The sequence below is a fragment of the Paramisgurnus dabryanus genome, chromosome 17 (assembly GCF_030506205.2).
Source record: "Paramisgurnus dabryanus chromosome 17, PD_genome_1.1, whole genome shotgun sequence".
Lineage (NCBI taxonomy): Eukaryota > Metazoa > Chordata > Actinopteri > Cypriniformes > Cobitidae > Paramisgurnus > Paramisgurnus dabryanus.
In genome coordinates, this window is record NC_133353.1 from 3,769,274 (window position 1) to 3,784,154 (window position 14,881).

The 14,881-nt window shown below is 37.2% G+C and overlaps 2 protein-coding genes across 3 annotated transcripts in view; one reads left to right on the forward strand and one right to left on the reverse strand.

Annotated features, from left to right (window-relative positions):
* Positions 1-435: 435 nt before the first annotated feature.
* On the forward strand, positions 436-8,985 carry ero1a (endoplasmic reticulum oxidoreductase 1 alpha). Its single transcript, XM_065244714.2, has 16 exons — positions 436-810; positions 1,090-1,209; positions 1,331-1,414; positions 1,495-1,533; positions 1,622-1,698; positions 2,750-2,823; positions 2,943-3,063; positions 3,152-3,198; positions 3,283-3,294; positions 3,376-3,402; positions 3,486-3,578; positions 5,140-5,386; positions 5,610-5,679; positions 5,761-5,847; positions 5,941-6,077; positions 6,168-8,985. The coding sequence occupies exons 1-16, from the start codon at positions 724-726 to the stop codon at positions 6,229-6,231; spliced, it is 1,386 nt and encodes a 461-aa protein (XP_065100786.1). The 5' UTR covers positions 436-723; the 3' UTR covers positions 6,232-8,985.
* Positions 8,973-14,881, reverse strand: part of gpr137c (G protein-coupled receptor 137c) — a 30,443-nt gene continuing 24,534 nt past the window's right edge. The window contains exons 5-7 of one of the 2 annotated variants that reach the window (XM_065253112.2): positions 12,982-13,107; positions 12,636-12,760; positions 8,973-10,811 (exon numbers count right to left, since the gene is read on the reverse strand). In XM_065253112.2, the coding sequence (XP_065109184.1) occupies positions 10,586-10,811; positions 12,636-12,760; positions 12,982-13,107 (477 nt within the window). In that variant the 3' untranslated portion in view covers positions 8,973-10,585. Of the gene's footprint in view, positions 10,815-12,635; positions 12,761-12,981; positions 13,108-14,881 lie in introns of both variants that reach the window. The other variant, XM_065253109.2, reaches the window with a different exon arrangement.

Sequence of the window (14,881 nt, forward strand, 5' to 3'; positions counted from 1 at the left end):
TATAGAAATGTACTATCCTCAAGGTTGTTTCATTCACAATATTGACGCCACACGGGCTGTATACAAAACATTAGCGTCATCTTGTGGACACTTTAATGTCGTGCTATATTCATGTATAGGAAAAAGTAGGGCTTACTAGTTGGAATTATTTATAGTATTTTACTTCATCCTGAAAAATTTCATCTGTCGAGATGAGTTCAGAAAATCTGGACCGTGCCTTCGGTGTTCAAATAAATCTGCGCCATTGTGCTTTGTTGTGGCGTGGCAGTATATGAAGTGTAAATTATAAAACAATATATTAATTTTGTTTTAGTCATATTTTGTAACAGACGATGTTGACAATGACTAATAGAAAATTGACTGTCAATTAAAGCGCATGGTCATATCGCATAGTCACGTAGTTCACGTAGCGTTTGATTGAATCGGAAGTGATCTGAGAGGTGACGTGTGATCGACCTCATGCGGTGCTGCGCAGAGGCTTCGGCATGCTACATCACAGTATCGCGAGAGCGAGCCAGCTGAAGTGCTCTCGCGGTACTTTGATGTCGCAATCAGATCGGTTGCGCAGCATGCAGTGAAACAGACCTCCAGTGACGCTATATACAACTTCCAGTGAATCACTGGAAGTAGATATTACACAAAACGCGATAGACCACATCCTCACAACGAGTTTTTGAAGACAACAGTGGACTAACAGATCAACATTTTCTTACAGAATTAATAATGAAATTCTTTACGTTGTTGGCGTTTGCGCTGGCTAGCATCCACGTGACAACAGGAGGGTCAGCTGAGAACAGGTGTTTCTGTAAGGTGAGAGTTTATCATCCACAACAACAGGCACGATATAACACATCATTTATTTCTCAAAAACGGGAACGTCGTATGTCGTGGTTTGTTGGATATGCGTGGTAGTAGCATAGCATTCTTTAAAAAACAACTTTTGTATTCTTTAAAGTACCATATAGATACCACGTTACTGAATAGGGCAATCATTGTGTGCTATGGTGTATCAAAATATAATAATACAATGTGATACAATCTCAATACCACTTTCCTATGTGTAATAGAGAAATATAATGTTTGTTGCAGGTTACTGGAACCCTGGATGACTGCGCATGTGATGTTGAGACCATTGACAGTTTCAACAATAGAGAGATCTTTCCCAAACTGCAAAAACTGCTTTCATCTGATTATTTCAGGTTTTACAAGGTTGTTTTCACGGACATTATAACAACATTAACAAAAATATTTTGTGTGTGTGTTTTTTGTTGTTGTTTTGCCCTCTTCCTGTGATTTTTCAGTGTCTAACATTTGGTAATATAATCACCAGGTGAATCTAAACAACCCGTGTCCATTCTGGACCGATCACAGTCAGTGTGGACTTAAATACTGTGCTGTGAAACCATGCACACCTGTAAGCTGTTTTTATTGTATCACTTTATATTATATTAAAGACTTTGGAACAAAAGATGAACCGTGTCTCTTTCTGTTTAGGATGAAGTACCCGAGAGCATTAAATCCAGCAGTTATAAGGTAAGTGTGTTCACTTTAGTGTAAATAAGAAAGTGATGTAGTGTATTTTCAAACATGTTAGTGCTGAATATTTCCTGTTTCATTATAGTATTCGGCAGAAGCCGATCAGGATGTAGAACGGTGTGAGATGGCAGAGAAACTCGGAGCTGTCAATGCTTCCCTAAGGTATTACATATGTTTCTTACATGCTGTTTGTTATTGGTTACTGCAGTGTTTCCCAACCACTGTGCCGGGGCACACTAGTGTGTCGTGACCGCTTGTTTGGTGTGCCGTGGAAAATAACACTGCCACAGTGTTTGAGAAACCGCTCGAAGCTAACTACCAGGTTTCTGAGTTGGTCACAGATGTGTGTCACAATTTCAGCCAGGATATCACCTTTGTGTTCATCAAAACAAGATCAAGTTTCACATTAAATGCGAGTACTAAATTTAATACAGTATAATACTCCCGTTTAACAAATCATTTAAAGGGGACAGAGAATGAAAAAAATTTTTTACTTTGTCTTTGTTAAATAATGGTAGTTTACCCGCATTCACGAACATACAAAAAGTGCAGACATGCTAAACATCTCAGTCTCATAGAAATTCCTCTTTTAGAAATGTCAGCCAGAAAATGGCCCGATCTGAAAAACTGATGCTTATGACATCACGGGCATCTCACTGCCCCTCCACTTTAAAATAATTGGCTACATTTTTTGAGTGGCAGCAAAGTCAGCCAATCAGTAATGAGATTGCAAGTTATTTGCAATAACACTTGTTTAAAATCCCCCACCGTAATAGAGCTATCTGAGAGAGGTTTTTAGGAAGCTTCTAAGGCATTACAGACCCAAACTAATTTTTTGTCTACATGTCACATCACAGAACAAGGATAAAGACCCCGTTCAATCATTCTATGTCACCTTTAAGCATTGCAATACAGGTTTGTGCAGTTCTGTTAATGCTTATTATGAAAGTGGTGTGCTGTATGATTTTTTTTTACTTATCAAAACTGTGCCGTGGCAGAAAAAAGGTTGGGAGACACTGGGTTACTGTACAACTTAAAAGGACAGTTTACGCAAAAAACAACAACTTACGCCAAATATATTCAATAAAACAGGAGCTGGAAAATGAGCATATTTTCAAAAAAAGTTTTTTTTACTGTCCATACACCCAGAATACTCTTAGTTTTATCATGTTGCAAAATTATGTGAGTTCTTACTCCGTGTTTGAATGTGTAGTGATGAGACGCGTCAGGCGCTAAGTGAATGGAAGAAACATGATGATGAGTCTGACCGTTTCTGCATGTTGGATGGTAAGTTGGTAACTTGCTTTTAATCTGTTGTGTCTGATAAATAGCAAATACATACCATACCATATCATTTGTATGTAAAAGGCAGCAAACATTGATTTATTTATATATTTATTTTTTAGATGAAGACTCCCCTGAGTCACAGTATGTCGATCTCCTGTTGAACCCTGAGCGCTTCACAGGTTATAAAGGACCAGAGGCATGGAGGATATGGAACAGCATATACGAGGAGAATTGTTTCAAGTAAAACGTCACGATAACAGCTACCATAACATTAACCTTTGCTCACAAGTCCTGTAAAAATCACCATTGTGTTTTCTTAAACTTACAGACCGTATTCAGTTAAACGTCCACTGAATCCTTTGATGTCTAACAGCGGTAAGCATCTATTATTTATATGTATTCTTGGCATTTTTTTGTCTTTTTCGCAATCTGATCTCTCTCTTCCCTCTTTTCCTTTAGGAGACATTGATGGTAATATTACATTTCTCCAATACAAGGTTTTGTTATTTCTTCAGCTAGAAACTGACAAGCATACTTCTTATTTACTGTAAGGTCAGGGATTCCACCGTTGGTTGGAAGGTAAGTTTCTGCACAAAAAGTAAGTTTTTTTCACTAAATCAAGTTTTTATTTTGTAATCATTATTCGTTGTTGATTTCTCTAGGTTTATGTGTCGAAAAGCGAGCTTTCTTCAGGCTGATTTCAGGACTTCATTCCAGTATAAACGTACACCTGAGTGCCAGATACCTTCTAGATGGTGAATCCCTTATTTTCATTAAGTTCTTTTATCAGATAGAAACAAACTAAACATTTTGCATTGTGTAACTTCTAGAAGGATCTCTTGACAGACATCCAATAAAATATACATAACTTTATTATTAGTGGTGTATAAAGACCTTACATAATGTTACATAACACAGTATTTATTACCTTAGAATGAGCCGTTTCTATTTACAGTACATACATACACTGCAGGTCCCCTTACATGGAAGTCGCTGTTATGTTTGTACAGAAGCCTTAAACAGACAAACTATTCTATAGAGCATGTTTGTCATTATGGCCCTGTCCCAAATGGCACACTACGGACTTGTGGTCCTCCTCAGAGTCCACACTTTGATGACATCATAGAGTGCAGACTATAGGGACCCTTAATGCGAGTCCACGTGGGTGCACCAGAGTCGTATTTTGGACAGACTCGAGCGTCACGCCGGAAATAGGACGAGAAGTTGCCCGTCAGTGTGAACTCCTCCCTTCCATCGTCTGATTGCTCTGATTGCTCTTTCGCAAGGATTTCTGGGTTGGTAAAGTGTGCAAAGCCATCTGCAGTGCATCAAAGGGGCAAAGGGGGCGCTGATGAGCACACTTCAAAGCATAAAAATGACAGATGGGACACCCTACGGACTCATAGACTAAGTGAGCATGTGCAATTTAAGGCCACAAGACCGAAAGTCCACATGAAGTGCGCCATTTGTGACAGGGCCTATGTTGTTTTAAACGACAATGTATTTGTCCTGTGGAGCCCACTGTAGCTTCTCTATGCGTTTTGAAAGGAGAGGTGAGCTGTGGACTGAGCCTTTGGTTGCAATTCACATTCCCACCACTAGATGCCACTAAAAATCTACACAGTGGATCTTTAAAGATGACATATCATGAAAATCTAACTTTTTCCATGTTTAAAGGTGGGGTGCATGATCTCTGAAAGCCAATGCTGACATTTGAAATCACCTAAACAAACACGCCCCTACCTCAATAGAATCTGGACCTTCTTTTGATAGACCCGCCTCACACATACGCAACCCAGGCAACGATGTCAGTTAGTAGACATGCCCCTTACTGCTGATTGGCTACAAGTGTGTTTTGGTACTCGGCCCGACTCTTTTTTTTTCAAAGTGTTTTTTTTTTAATTAAATCATGCACCCCGCCTTTAAGTGCTATAATTGGGTCCCCAGTGCTTCCATCAACCTAGAAAATGTGAAAAAGAACAACCCAGTAACTTAGATTTGGTAAACCATTATCTGCAAACGTTTAAAAAAATAGATAATTGAAATTTGGCTCCCCTTGTGATGTCAGAAGGGGATAATACCGCCCCTTAAAAAGTTTCCTATATGGTATTTTGAGCTAGAACTTCACATATGTACTCTGGTGACACCTAAGATATTACATGTTAAAAAAAGGATTTTGAAATGTCCCCCTAAATTCAAGATTCTATTATTGATAGAAATGCCACTAGATTTTCTCTAGAACCTTTGACTAAAAGTAGACACTTGAAATCACTTTGTGACCTTTGTGTCTGAAATGTTTTGATTTCGATTGCATAGAGAACTGGTTCGAGATGCAGTGGGGTCACAATGTCTCCGAGTTCCAGGTGAGGTTTGACGAGGAGCTGACAAAAGGGGAGGGGCCAAAGAGACTACGTAACCTCTACTTTCTGTACCTCATTGAACTGCGTGCTCTGGCAAAAGTCCTCCCTTTTTTCGAGCATCCCTCCTTCCATTTCTACACCGGTCAGCCAGTGCAGGATGCAGAAAACAAGAAAATGCTTTTAGAGCTCCTCCAAGTGGCAAAGTAAGAGAATTGCATGAAAAGTATAAAACCACCAAGGTACAAATGTGACCCAGCCTGTCATCGTATACAATATAAATTGCATTATGTAAAAATATAACCTTTTTATCTTTAATACTATGACCATGTAAATTCAAACGGATAATCCTTGTATCATAATTACATTACACACAGGGTGATTTTAATGTTTAAGTTGAATATTTTATATCTTATTCTTTATTTATAGAACGTTTCCACTGCATTTCGATGAAACCACACTATTTGCGGGAAATACAGAGGAAGCTATGAAACTAAAAGTGAGTGTCTCTTGAAACATGCATTAACCCTGTCACATAAATGCATATGTTAATAAAGTTGCTTCTTTGTCCTGGCATTAGGAGGACTTTAAGCTCACCTTTAAGAACATCTCACGGATCATGGACTGTGTCGAATGTTTTAAATGCAGACTTTGGGGCAAATTGCAGGTAATATAACAATTTAACTTGCTTGTAAAAAGAGTGTTTGAATGTAACAACCAGTTGCATTGATATGTGAACGACTATGAACGTCTATTGTAGACACAAGGCCTGGGAACAGCTCTGAAAATCCTCTTCTCAGAAAGGCAAATAGAAACCATGCCCAGCACAAGCAACACCAGTCCCTCTTTTCAGCTCAGTCGGCAGGAGATCGTCTCTCTGTTTAATGCTTTCGGAAGGTACATCATTCAGAAAATAGCTTTTCAGAGATCATTACGTGTTCGAATGGCTTTTGGTAACATTGTTTTTTGTTGTTGTTGTTGTTTCAGAATCTCCACAAGTGTCAGAGAATTGGAGAATTTTCGATCGTTGTTGTCAAAGCTGAAACAGTGACGGAAAGAAATCAAGCACACTTATTAATCATGACACAGTTGTCGCCTTCAGGATCGATAAATGTTTGCCCTTAGAAACGGGTTTTATAGATGAACTCCTAGATTTGTTGTATCCTGAAGGAACAGAGCACTTTAGTCTCAACACTGTTATGTGGAATTATTCTGCACTATTACACATGAAAATATATGTTTGTTAAATGTATTACTTGCATAGGAAGGTATTGTATTTGGCATCCCAAAGTGAAAGTTTACAGGAACTCAAAAAGCTTTCTTATTCATAATTATATAGTTCAAAATGGTTTACATTCATCACATTTGTATCAAATTTTGACATCACAATTTATCACAATGTTTGTATATTTTGCAGATTTTTTAAGTTATTTCTTCATTGAGATATGACTGAAATATTCAAGTACATCTATTAAAGTACAAAATTTAAAGTGCAATCATATTGGCTTTCGTTTCAACTTATTAAAAACATAAGAGTTGAGTTGAAAACTAAGTAAAAAATTGAAAATGCTTAACTTATTGAGAAAAGATTATATAATTTAAAGGGATAGTTCACCCAAAAATGTAAATTCTGTCAGGTTTTTAACAATTATGAGAGAATTTTTATTTTTGGGTGAACTATCTCTTTAAAAAAAAATGTAATATTTGAAAATATTAATAATAAGTTGTATTAGCCAATTTGATTGTACTTTAAAGAAGCAAAATATTTTTTACAGTATATTTACTGAACTATGTGCATTATTATGTGCATCATAATTGATTTTCATAAACATTCCTGACTTTTTTATGCTCTTGTGTTTTAGTCTGTGTGTTGCATCTCTGTATCACATCTATTTGTCAGATTTTTATTTAAAGTGACTGAAGGTACACATTTCATCGGTACAATATGTGATTTCTGAGTATGGAGTTCATAACCTTAGGATTGTTATCGGCTTACTCTTTAGTCTTAAGATTCAGGGTGTAGCATTTAAAAGTTTAAGGGTCAGTTTCCCAGACAGGGTTTTGTTTATTCCAACACTTTTTTACAATAAAACATTACTGATGTGCATTTTGAGATAAAACAATATGGCACTGATATATGTAAAGTTGTTAGTACAACTCAAATGAGCATTTTAGCCTGCTACTAGGATAAGCTCCATCTCAGAAACCGCCCCTAAATGTTTTAATTTAAACCTGAATTCATCAGCTCATAATTTATATTTTTGCATTTGGCTGATGCTTGTGACTAACAGTGCATTACAAAGTAGACGTTTATATCAGTGTGTTTCTTGGATTCAAACCCATGACCTTATGAGCTACTAAAGCAAAGCTCTTCCAAAGGATTATAATGCAGAGCGAAATCAAACTTTGACATTGGGATATTTTCTCTGGACAGTAGACCTCTGATTCACAAGGAACTCTGCCCTAATTTATTCTGTTTCCAAGGATTCAATTTGACTTAACCACTACAAATTCAATTGTGGCCAGAAGTTCAGCCAAGAAACAGAAACACAATTAGAGTTGGGTTCTCCAGAGAAATGCACGCTGGAATTTTAAAACAAAAACACAAGATACAGGAATGTTTTCGGTTTTAGAGTTTAAAAATGTGCTATAAATCGTAATTTTTTAACAATGTAAACAAAATTTTTGGTGTTTAATTTTTTTCTGTAAGCTTGGTTATATTTAAGGTGTACTTTTGTTGCAAACTTTTTTTTTTTTACTTGTAATTGTATTTTTTATTGATATAGCTGCAACATACACTACTCAACAACACAACTGTAGTCAGTTACGCTGTAAATTAGTTTGCTTCTATTTTTTAAGTGTTATCAACTTGGATTCACAAGTAATTTCAACTTAAAGGAAAACACCACCTTTTTTTCATATTTTACTATGTTCTTACCTCAACATAGATTAATTAATACATACCTATCTTTTTTCAATGCATGCACTTAATCTTTGTACAGCGTGTCGTGAATGTGTTAGCATTTAGCCTAGCCCCATTCATTCCTTAGGATCCAAACAGGGATGAATTTAGAAGCCACCAAACATTTCCATGTTTTCCCTATTTTAAGTCTGTTACATGAGTAGTTACACGAGTAAGTATGGTAACACAAAATAAAACGTTTGTTTGGATCATAAGGAATGAATGGGGCTATGCTAAATGCTAATACATTCAAGAGGCCCTGTACAAAGATTATGTGCACGCATTGATAAAAGATAGGTATGTATTAATTTGTCTAAATTGATATAAGAACAAAGTAAAATATTGAAAAATTTTGGTGTTTTCCTTTAAAGGGATACTCCAGCAAAATATCAAAATTACCCCTTTCCAATAATGGGAGAAAACTGGGAACAACTTCTGACTAAACCCCCCTTCACAGAAGTAATCCATGCATCTCCAAGGGGTTAATAAAGGTCTTCTGTGGGTAATCAAGGTGATTGTGTAAGAAAAATATCCATATTTCAAATTTTATAAACTATAACAACTAGCTTCCGGTAACAACGCCATCTTGGACTCACGCGATTCACTGGAGTCACTGCTCATGGCAACAAGGGCTCATTAAACTGGCATGAATGCAACATGGCGCTGATACAAGAACTTATCACTAGTCAAGATTTAAAAGGTTGAAAGTTGAATTTACTTGTATATCCAAATTGATTATACTTAAAAATTATATGTATTACAGTGAGTTTAACATAAAAAACAACCAAGACAATGAGACAAATACCTTTTTTAAACAGTGCAATAAAACATTTTTTAATGGTAGCACTTGTGTACATCTTTAATAGTTTATGACCACGGGTAAACAAGTTACATTCATGGGCCACGAACAAAACATTTTTTAAAAATCATAATAAAAGGCTTTACTTGCTCTTTCGCAAGACACAAGAATCATTAAATTTCACAGTAACATTTTTTTCAAACCAGACTCGCATTTATAACTTAAAACTCATACACAACCTCTCGTTTATGCCAAGAAATGGCGCTGAATCATGTCGAATGGACCGCAATCCCTTCAACTATAAATCAGCATTGATCTCTCACAACTGTTCAGTCCTACCTGAATATCTTTACACACATGCTACACAACAGCTGGAAAACAAGTTAGGGAATAAAGTGTTTCGAGGCGGACTTAAAATATTCAATAAAATCATTCACCACTTTTTCATACCAGATAAACAAAACCCAGCATGATTACAGTTAAAATAATACAGAAACATAAAAACATCCAATTTTAGAGCAGATGTGTAAGTCTGGGATGGATACAGCTACGGGCAAAAATTTGACAGATGAGTGCTGTTTTCATCCTAATCCTACCGCCAAACCTACCCTTAAATCAAAGATTAGCCAGTTTTTGGCCATAGCTGTATTCCATAGCCATTAACAACTTATACATTGTATGTAATATAAGCTCTCTAAAACATTGAAAGTGAAATGGACCCATCTAATGATTGCTTTAGCCAAATGATTGTTTTTAAGCAAATGAAATGATAAAATTAGCCCAAAAATATTTTTCTTCTGCTAAAAAACTAAACAATTCATTTTCGGGGAAGCCAGATGAAATACAATCGTAAAGGAATGATGATGTAAAGCTTATAAATCACGATACAAACATCGATTTTGTGCAACACGTTTTCTCTGAGAAAATTAAATGATGGCACCTTTCGAGAGAATGATATGTTTGATACAGTGAACTGGATATGCATATCACTAAATATACGCGGGTAGTCGGTTTGAAATGATCTTCACTGAAAGTACCTCAACGTTAGACAGTGTAAGTAGAATTAGTCTTCTATTCGTGCCCTATACATTCAAATACACCATAGGCGTCAGTCCAGGACAAAATCACAATGCATTTCTCACCTCTCACGTTCTCCACATTTAGGAAATCTGCTGAGGATATTTACTGTAACATGGAGGGAATAGCCTGGATTTAAACGTGGCTCTTTGGCAAAGTAATTACATGTCAAAAAAAAAAAAAACATTAAAGAGAGAATCACATGAATTTCATGTGTAGTGCACATATTGGGTCCCAGTACCACGACACCAGATACAGAAAATTACGAATTCTAGGACGTTCTGTCACTTGGTCTTCAAAAACCTTGAGGCTCTTTCACAAAGAGTGCGTACAGTATGTACAAAGCGTTCAACACCTGTTATCCTATTCCTCCAAATATGAAATACAGGCCCACAATAAGTGCAAAAACCACATCCAAACTCGCAGGAGTGTCCATGTGCCGAAGTTTTAGATCGCTGCGCTTGCTGGGCCAATGCCTCGTAGAGGGCGGGTCAATTGAATAAAGGGGAAGACAACCACAAGCGCTGCTCAAAGGTGTCCTGTGGTCTTAGAGCCATCTCCTCAGCGTTAATTCTGAGGGGTGGCGTAGTGTGTCTGGGTGGGCGAGTAGTAATTTTGGGGGGTGGAATAGTAATTGTGGTGTTGATTGGTCTGAATGTTGCCGTAAGCGAAGAGGAGGGGGGCGGTTGAGGTTTGGGGTCCATTCAGCAGGTGAGGGATCCCCGTCAGGCTGCTGTTCCTCTTGATCGAGCCGTACCAACCTGGACCCGTCTGCGGCGTGGATGACGCGATACTGCTGGAAAACAGAAGTGAAGACATATTTAGATCACCTAATTTTCAGGATGTCAAAGTACATTCGGATTGACCTGAGCATTATTTAATGATGAATGAATACATTTTTACACGGACACTCGTAAAAGAACACTCATAAATTAAAATAAAGGTGCTTCATGATGCCACAGAGAAAGTACTTTGGGCTAAATGGTTCCATAAAGAACCTTTAAAGCAATACTCTAGCCCAGGAGTGGGGAACCCTGGGTCCTGGAGGGCCACTGTCCTGCAGAGTTTAGTTCCAACCCTCATCAAACACACCTGAATTTAATTTCAAAGTAATCCTGAAGACTTGAATTAGATTTTCAGGTGTGTTTAATTAGGTTTGGAACTAAACTCTGCAGGACAGTGGCCCTCCAGGACCAGGGTTCCCCACCCCTGCTCCATTATACATGTGTCCATCTCCTTTCAGATTAACACATTTAGAGTTATTTAAGTAAATGTCCTTGCCCAAGAAAGTGCATCCATTCTTCACAGAAATAATCCACACAGCTCCAAAGGGGTTAATAAAGGTTTTCTACCGGTAATCGATGCGATTGTTTTAAGAAAAATATCCATACTTTAAACTTTATAAACTAGCTTCTGGTAACGATGCCATCTTGGAGTTGCGATTGGCGAGTGTCACTATGCTAAAACTCGTGCGAGAATCCAAGATGACGTCCTTACCGGAAGCAAGTTATTACAGTTAATAAAGTTTAAAATATATATTTCTTACACAATAGCATCGATTACCTGTTAAAGATCTTTATTAACCCTTTGGAGCTGTGTGGATTACCTCTGTGAGAGATGAATGCACTTTTTTGTCAAGAAGTTGTTCCCTGATCTCAAATGTGCTTGCTTAATGATGGACATATGTATCTTGGATTGCTTGAGGTTGAGTAATTTTGATATTTGGCTGGGGTATCCCTTTAAAGGGACAGTCCACTTTTTAAAAAATATGCTCATTTTCCTGCTTCCCTAGAGTTAAACATTTGATTTTCACCGTTTGGAATCCATTCAGCCAATTTCCGGGTATGGCGGTACCACTTTTAGCAAAGCTTAGCATAATCCATTGGATCTGATTAGACCATTAGCATCGCGCTAAAAAATAACCAAAGAGTTATTTAAAACTCGACTCTTCTGTAGTTACATAGTGTACTAAGATTGACGGAAAATTAACTGTTGCGATTTTCTATGCCGATATGGCTAGGAACTATACTCTCATTCTGCCGTTATAATCAAGGACTTTGCTGCCCTACCATGGCTGCAGGAGGCGCAATGATTTTACGCAATGCCCGAAAATAGTCCCCTGCTATTGAAAGTTACCAAGGGGACTATTTTCGGGCGCTGCGTAATATCATTATACACGATGTAACTACAGAAGAGTTACGTTTTAAATAGGAAAAATATTAAAACTCTTTAATCATTTTTGAGCGCGATGCTAATGGTCTAATCAGATTCAATGGATTATGCTAAGCTATGCTAAAAGTGGTACCGCCAGACACGGAGATCGGCTGAATGGATTCCAAAACGGTAAAAATCATGTGTTTAAATCTAGGGGAGCTGGAAAATGAGCATATTTTCAAAAAAAAGTGGAGCGTCCCTTTAAAGTAATGTTTATCTTAAAAAAGATAAGAAAGAAATGGTTTTTCTATGGCATAGCTGTGAAGAACCCTTTAAACACCTTATTTATAGAACCATGACCTTTATGCACTGCTAATGCAATGCTCTACTAATTGAGCAACAGGAAATTCCTAATTACTTTTACCTGTTCATTTTTTATTCATTTGAATTTATCCATACAAACCTGCATCTCTCCCCTCGTGATGACGCGTTTCTAGACAAGTCATCGTCACTATCGTAGCGACGAGGGTTGTCAAAGAAATACGCCCTGGAACTGAAGCTGTGACTGCTGATCATACCACTGGGCGTCTGTGGAAACAACGCATGCAAAATATAAATAACTGCAGGATTTATTTTATGCAAACAGGCATTCGACTGAAGCAGACCTCTAAATAAATTCTATCTGACAGGGAAACAGCTTTTCCTGTGGGGCTTTTAAAAGCCGATCACGGGCTGTCGTCATTGAGTAAATGTCCAGCTGTGATATTGACGGTCGGGTTTAGAGACGTGAGACAGGATTAGACTCTCACCAGGTTCTGATTGGGTCTCTGCACTCTGAAGAACAACACGACCAGACTGGTGGGCAGCAATTCCCAGAAGAACAAAATGACACCGAAGACCACGTAGGCTTCTCCATTGATCTTCTCCACATCGGCCTAAAGACAAAGACACAAAGTTAACCCAGAGAACTTTCTTATTCTAATCATATTGATGGATTGGGAGATGGTGAAATCGATAGATCTTGCAAATGAAAACAAGACAGTAATTGATTGAAACGCAATTCGTTTGGTTAACAGTACTACTGAAAAGGTGAATTGTGTAATATATATTTGTTAAAAAACCTCTCTTAAATCAAGTATTATGTGCAGAAACTGTAAGTCAACCAAATACTGTATTTATAATATCTTATTATAAATCTTGAAATCATAGCATTGGAAAGCTCTAAGAACATAGTTTTTATACTTCAAAACCTTTTGGCAATAATAATAATCCAGTGACAATAATTTATTAATTTCTGACAGTAGTATGCAGAAATCCAATGACACCTAGTGGCCTTTGATGGTAAAACCACTAAAAGTTTGACAAAAAACCTATTTTGTCATTTTAAAGGCGGGGTGCTTGATTTTGCTTGTAGCCAATCAGTATTAAGGGGCGTGTTTACTAACCAACATCATTGCCTGGGTTGGGTATGTGTGGGACGGGTCTATCAAAAGAAGGTCCAGATTCTATTGGGGTAGGGGTGTGTTTGTTTAGGTGATTTCATGTCAACATTGGCTTTCAGAGATCATACACCCCCCCCTTTAACTTGAAATTTGGATTAGAACTAGTTGAGATTTATGGCTTTATTTTTATAGCATTTTGGGCATTTGATGTTTTCAGTTTTATCATTTTTAGATATAAACTATATACCTTATTGGTATTGCATAATTTTTACTTATTAAAATAAACTTTAACTTCTATAACTATTTTTTATTTAATATTACTACAGACACTTCAGTGAAAAAGTTCCTTAAAAAGAGAACACGATTAGGCTTCTCGACCCTTTTTAACCCCCCCCCAAAAAAAGAGGATTTAAGTTAAGGGATTAAAAACATATTAACAATACTTTTGCTATATAAGAACAACATCTAGGTGCAGAATAGTTAGACATGATGACTATTTCAGCCTCGCACACATCAATACAATATTCTTAATAAATATAGTATCTATGAATAAAATTATAAATAATAAACAAAGTCTACTATTTAAACGTAAAGAGCAATGCACAGCTATTGGTCTACGACAAACATAACAAAGGATAAACACTAAAAAATAAGCAAAAAGAGCCAATTCAAGACAAGGAATGTTGTAAACAATCCCAGACCTAAATCCATACCAGCAACACACAAGGAATACCGAACATATCCGAACAACGGCTTTACAAGAGATGAACAAAATGGCATTATGAAAAACATAAACAGACAGGCACCCAAACAGACCCAGCTGAGTCAGATGACTCGACAGGAACCTCGTCTTCCCGTTGGCCGATCTCAGAGGTGAACCCAAACTAGGTCACCATCAGACAGTCAGCCATCCATCCGCCGGCTTACTGCACAGCAGCCTTGCCTGGGCTATTTATAGCAAAACAAAAACCTTTCCCCCGCAGAGCTCATATCCGTCTAAATCCCTCAAATGGACTGTTTCAGTCTGGCAAAATAATCTGTGTTTAATTAAGCAATTGATACGGAATTAATTGTCTTTGACACTGACGTAGTGTTTGAATTAATAAAGTTGGAAATGCAGTTGTATATGTGGAGTTTAATATCACACTACTAGGATATTCAATATGCAAATGAGCAATAAGACGAATAATAGAGTTACACATTTGCACTTCTTACACGTATGAGAAAACAACATTGATTATTTACACAAACAGCTGCACTGTGCTGT

Bases quoted from the DNA above. Each gene is read 5' to 3' on its own strand.
- ero1a (XM_065244714.2), top strand. From the start codon at position 724: ATGAAATTCTTTACGTTGTTGGCGTTTGCGCTGGCTAGCATCCACGTG. The intron at 1,210-1,330 runs GTTGTTTTCACG...TATAATCACCAG, and splicing joins ATTATTTCAGGTTTTACAAG to GTGAATCTAAACAACCCGTG. The intron at 5,387-5,609 runs GTAAGAGAATTG...CTTTATTTATAG, and splicing joins GAGCTCCTCCAAGTGGCAAA to AACGTTTCCACTGCATTTCG.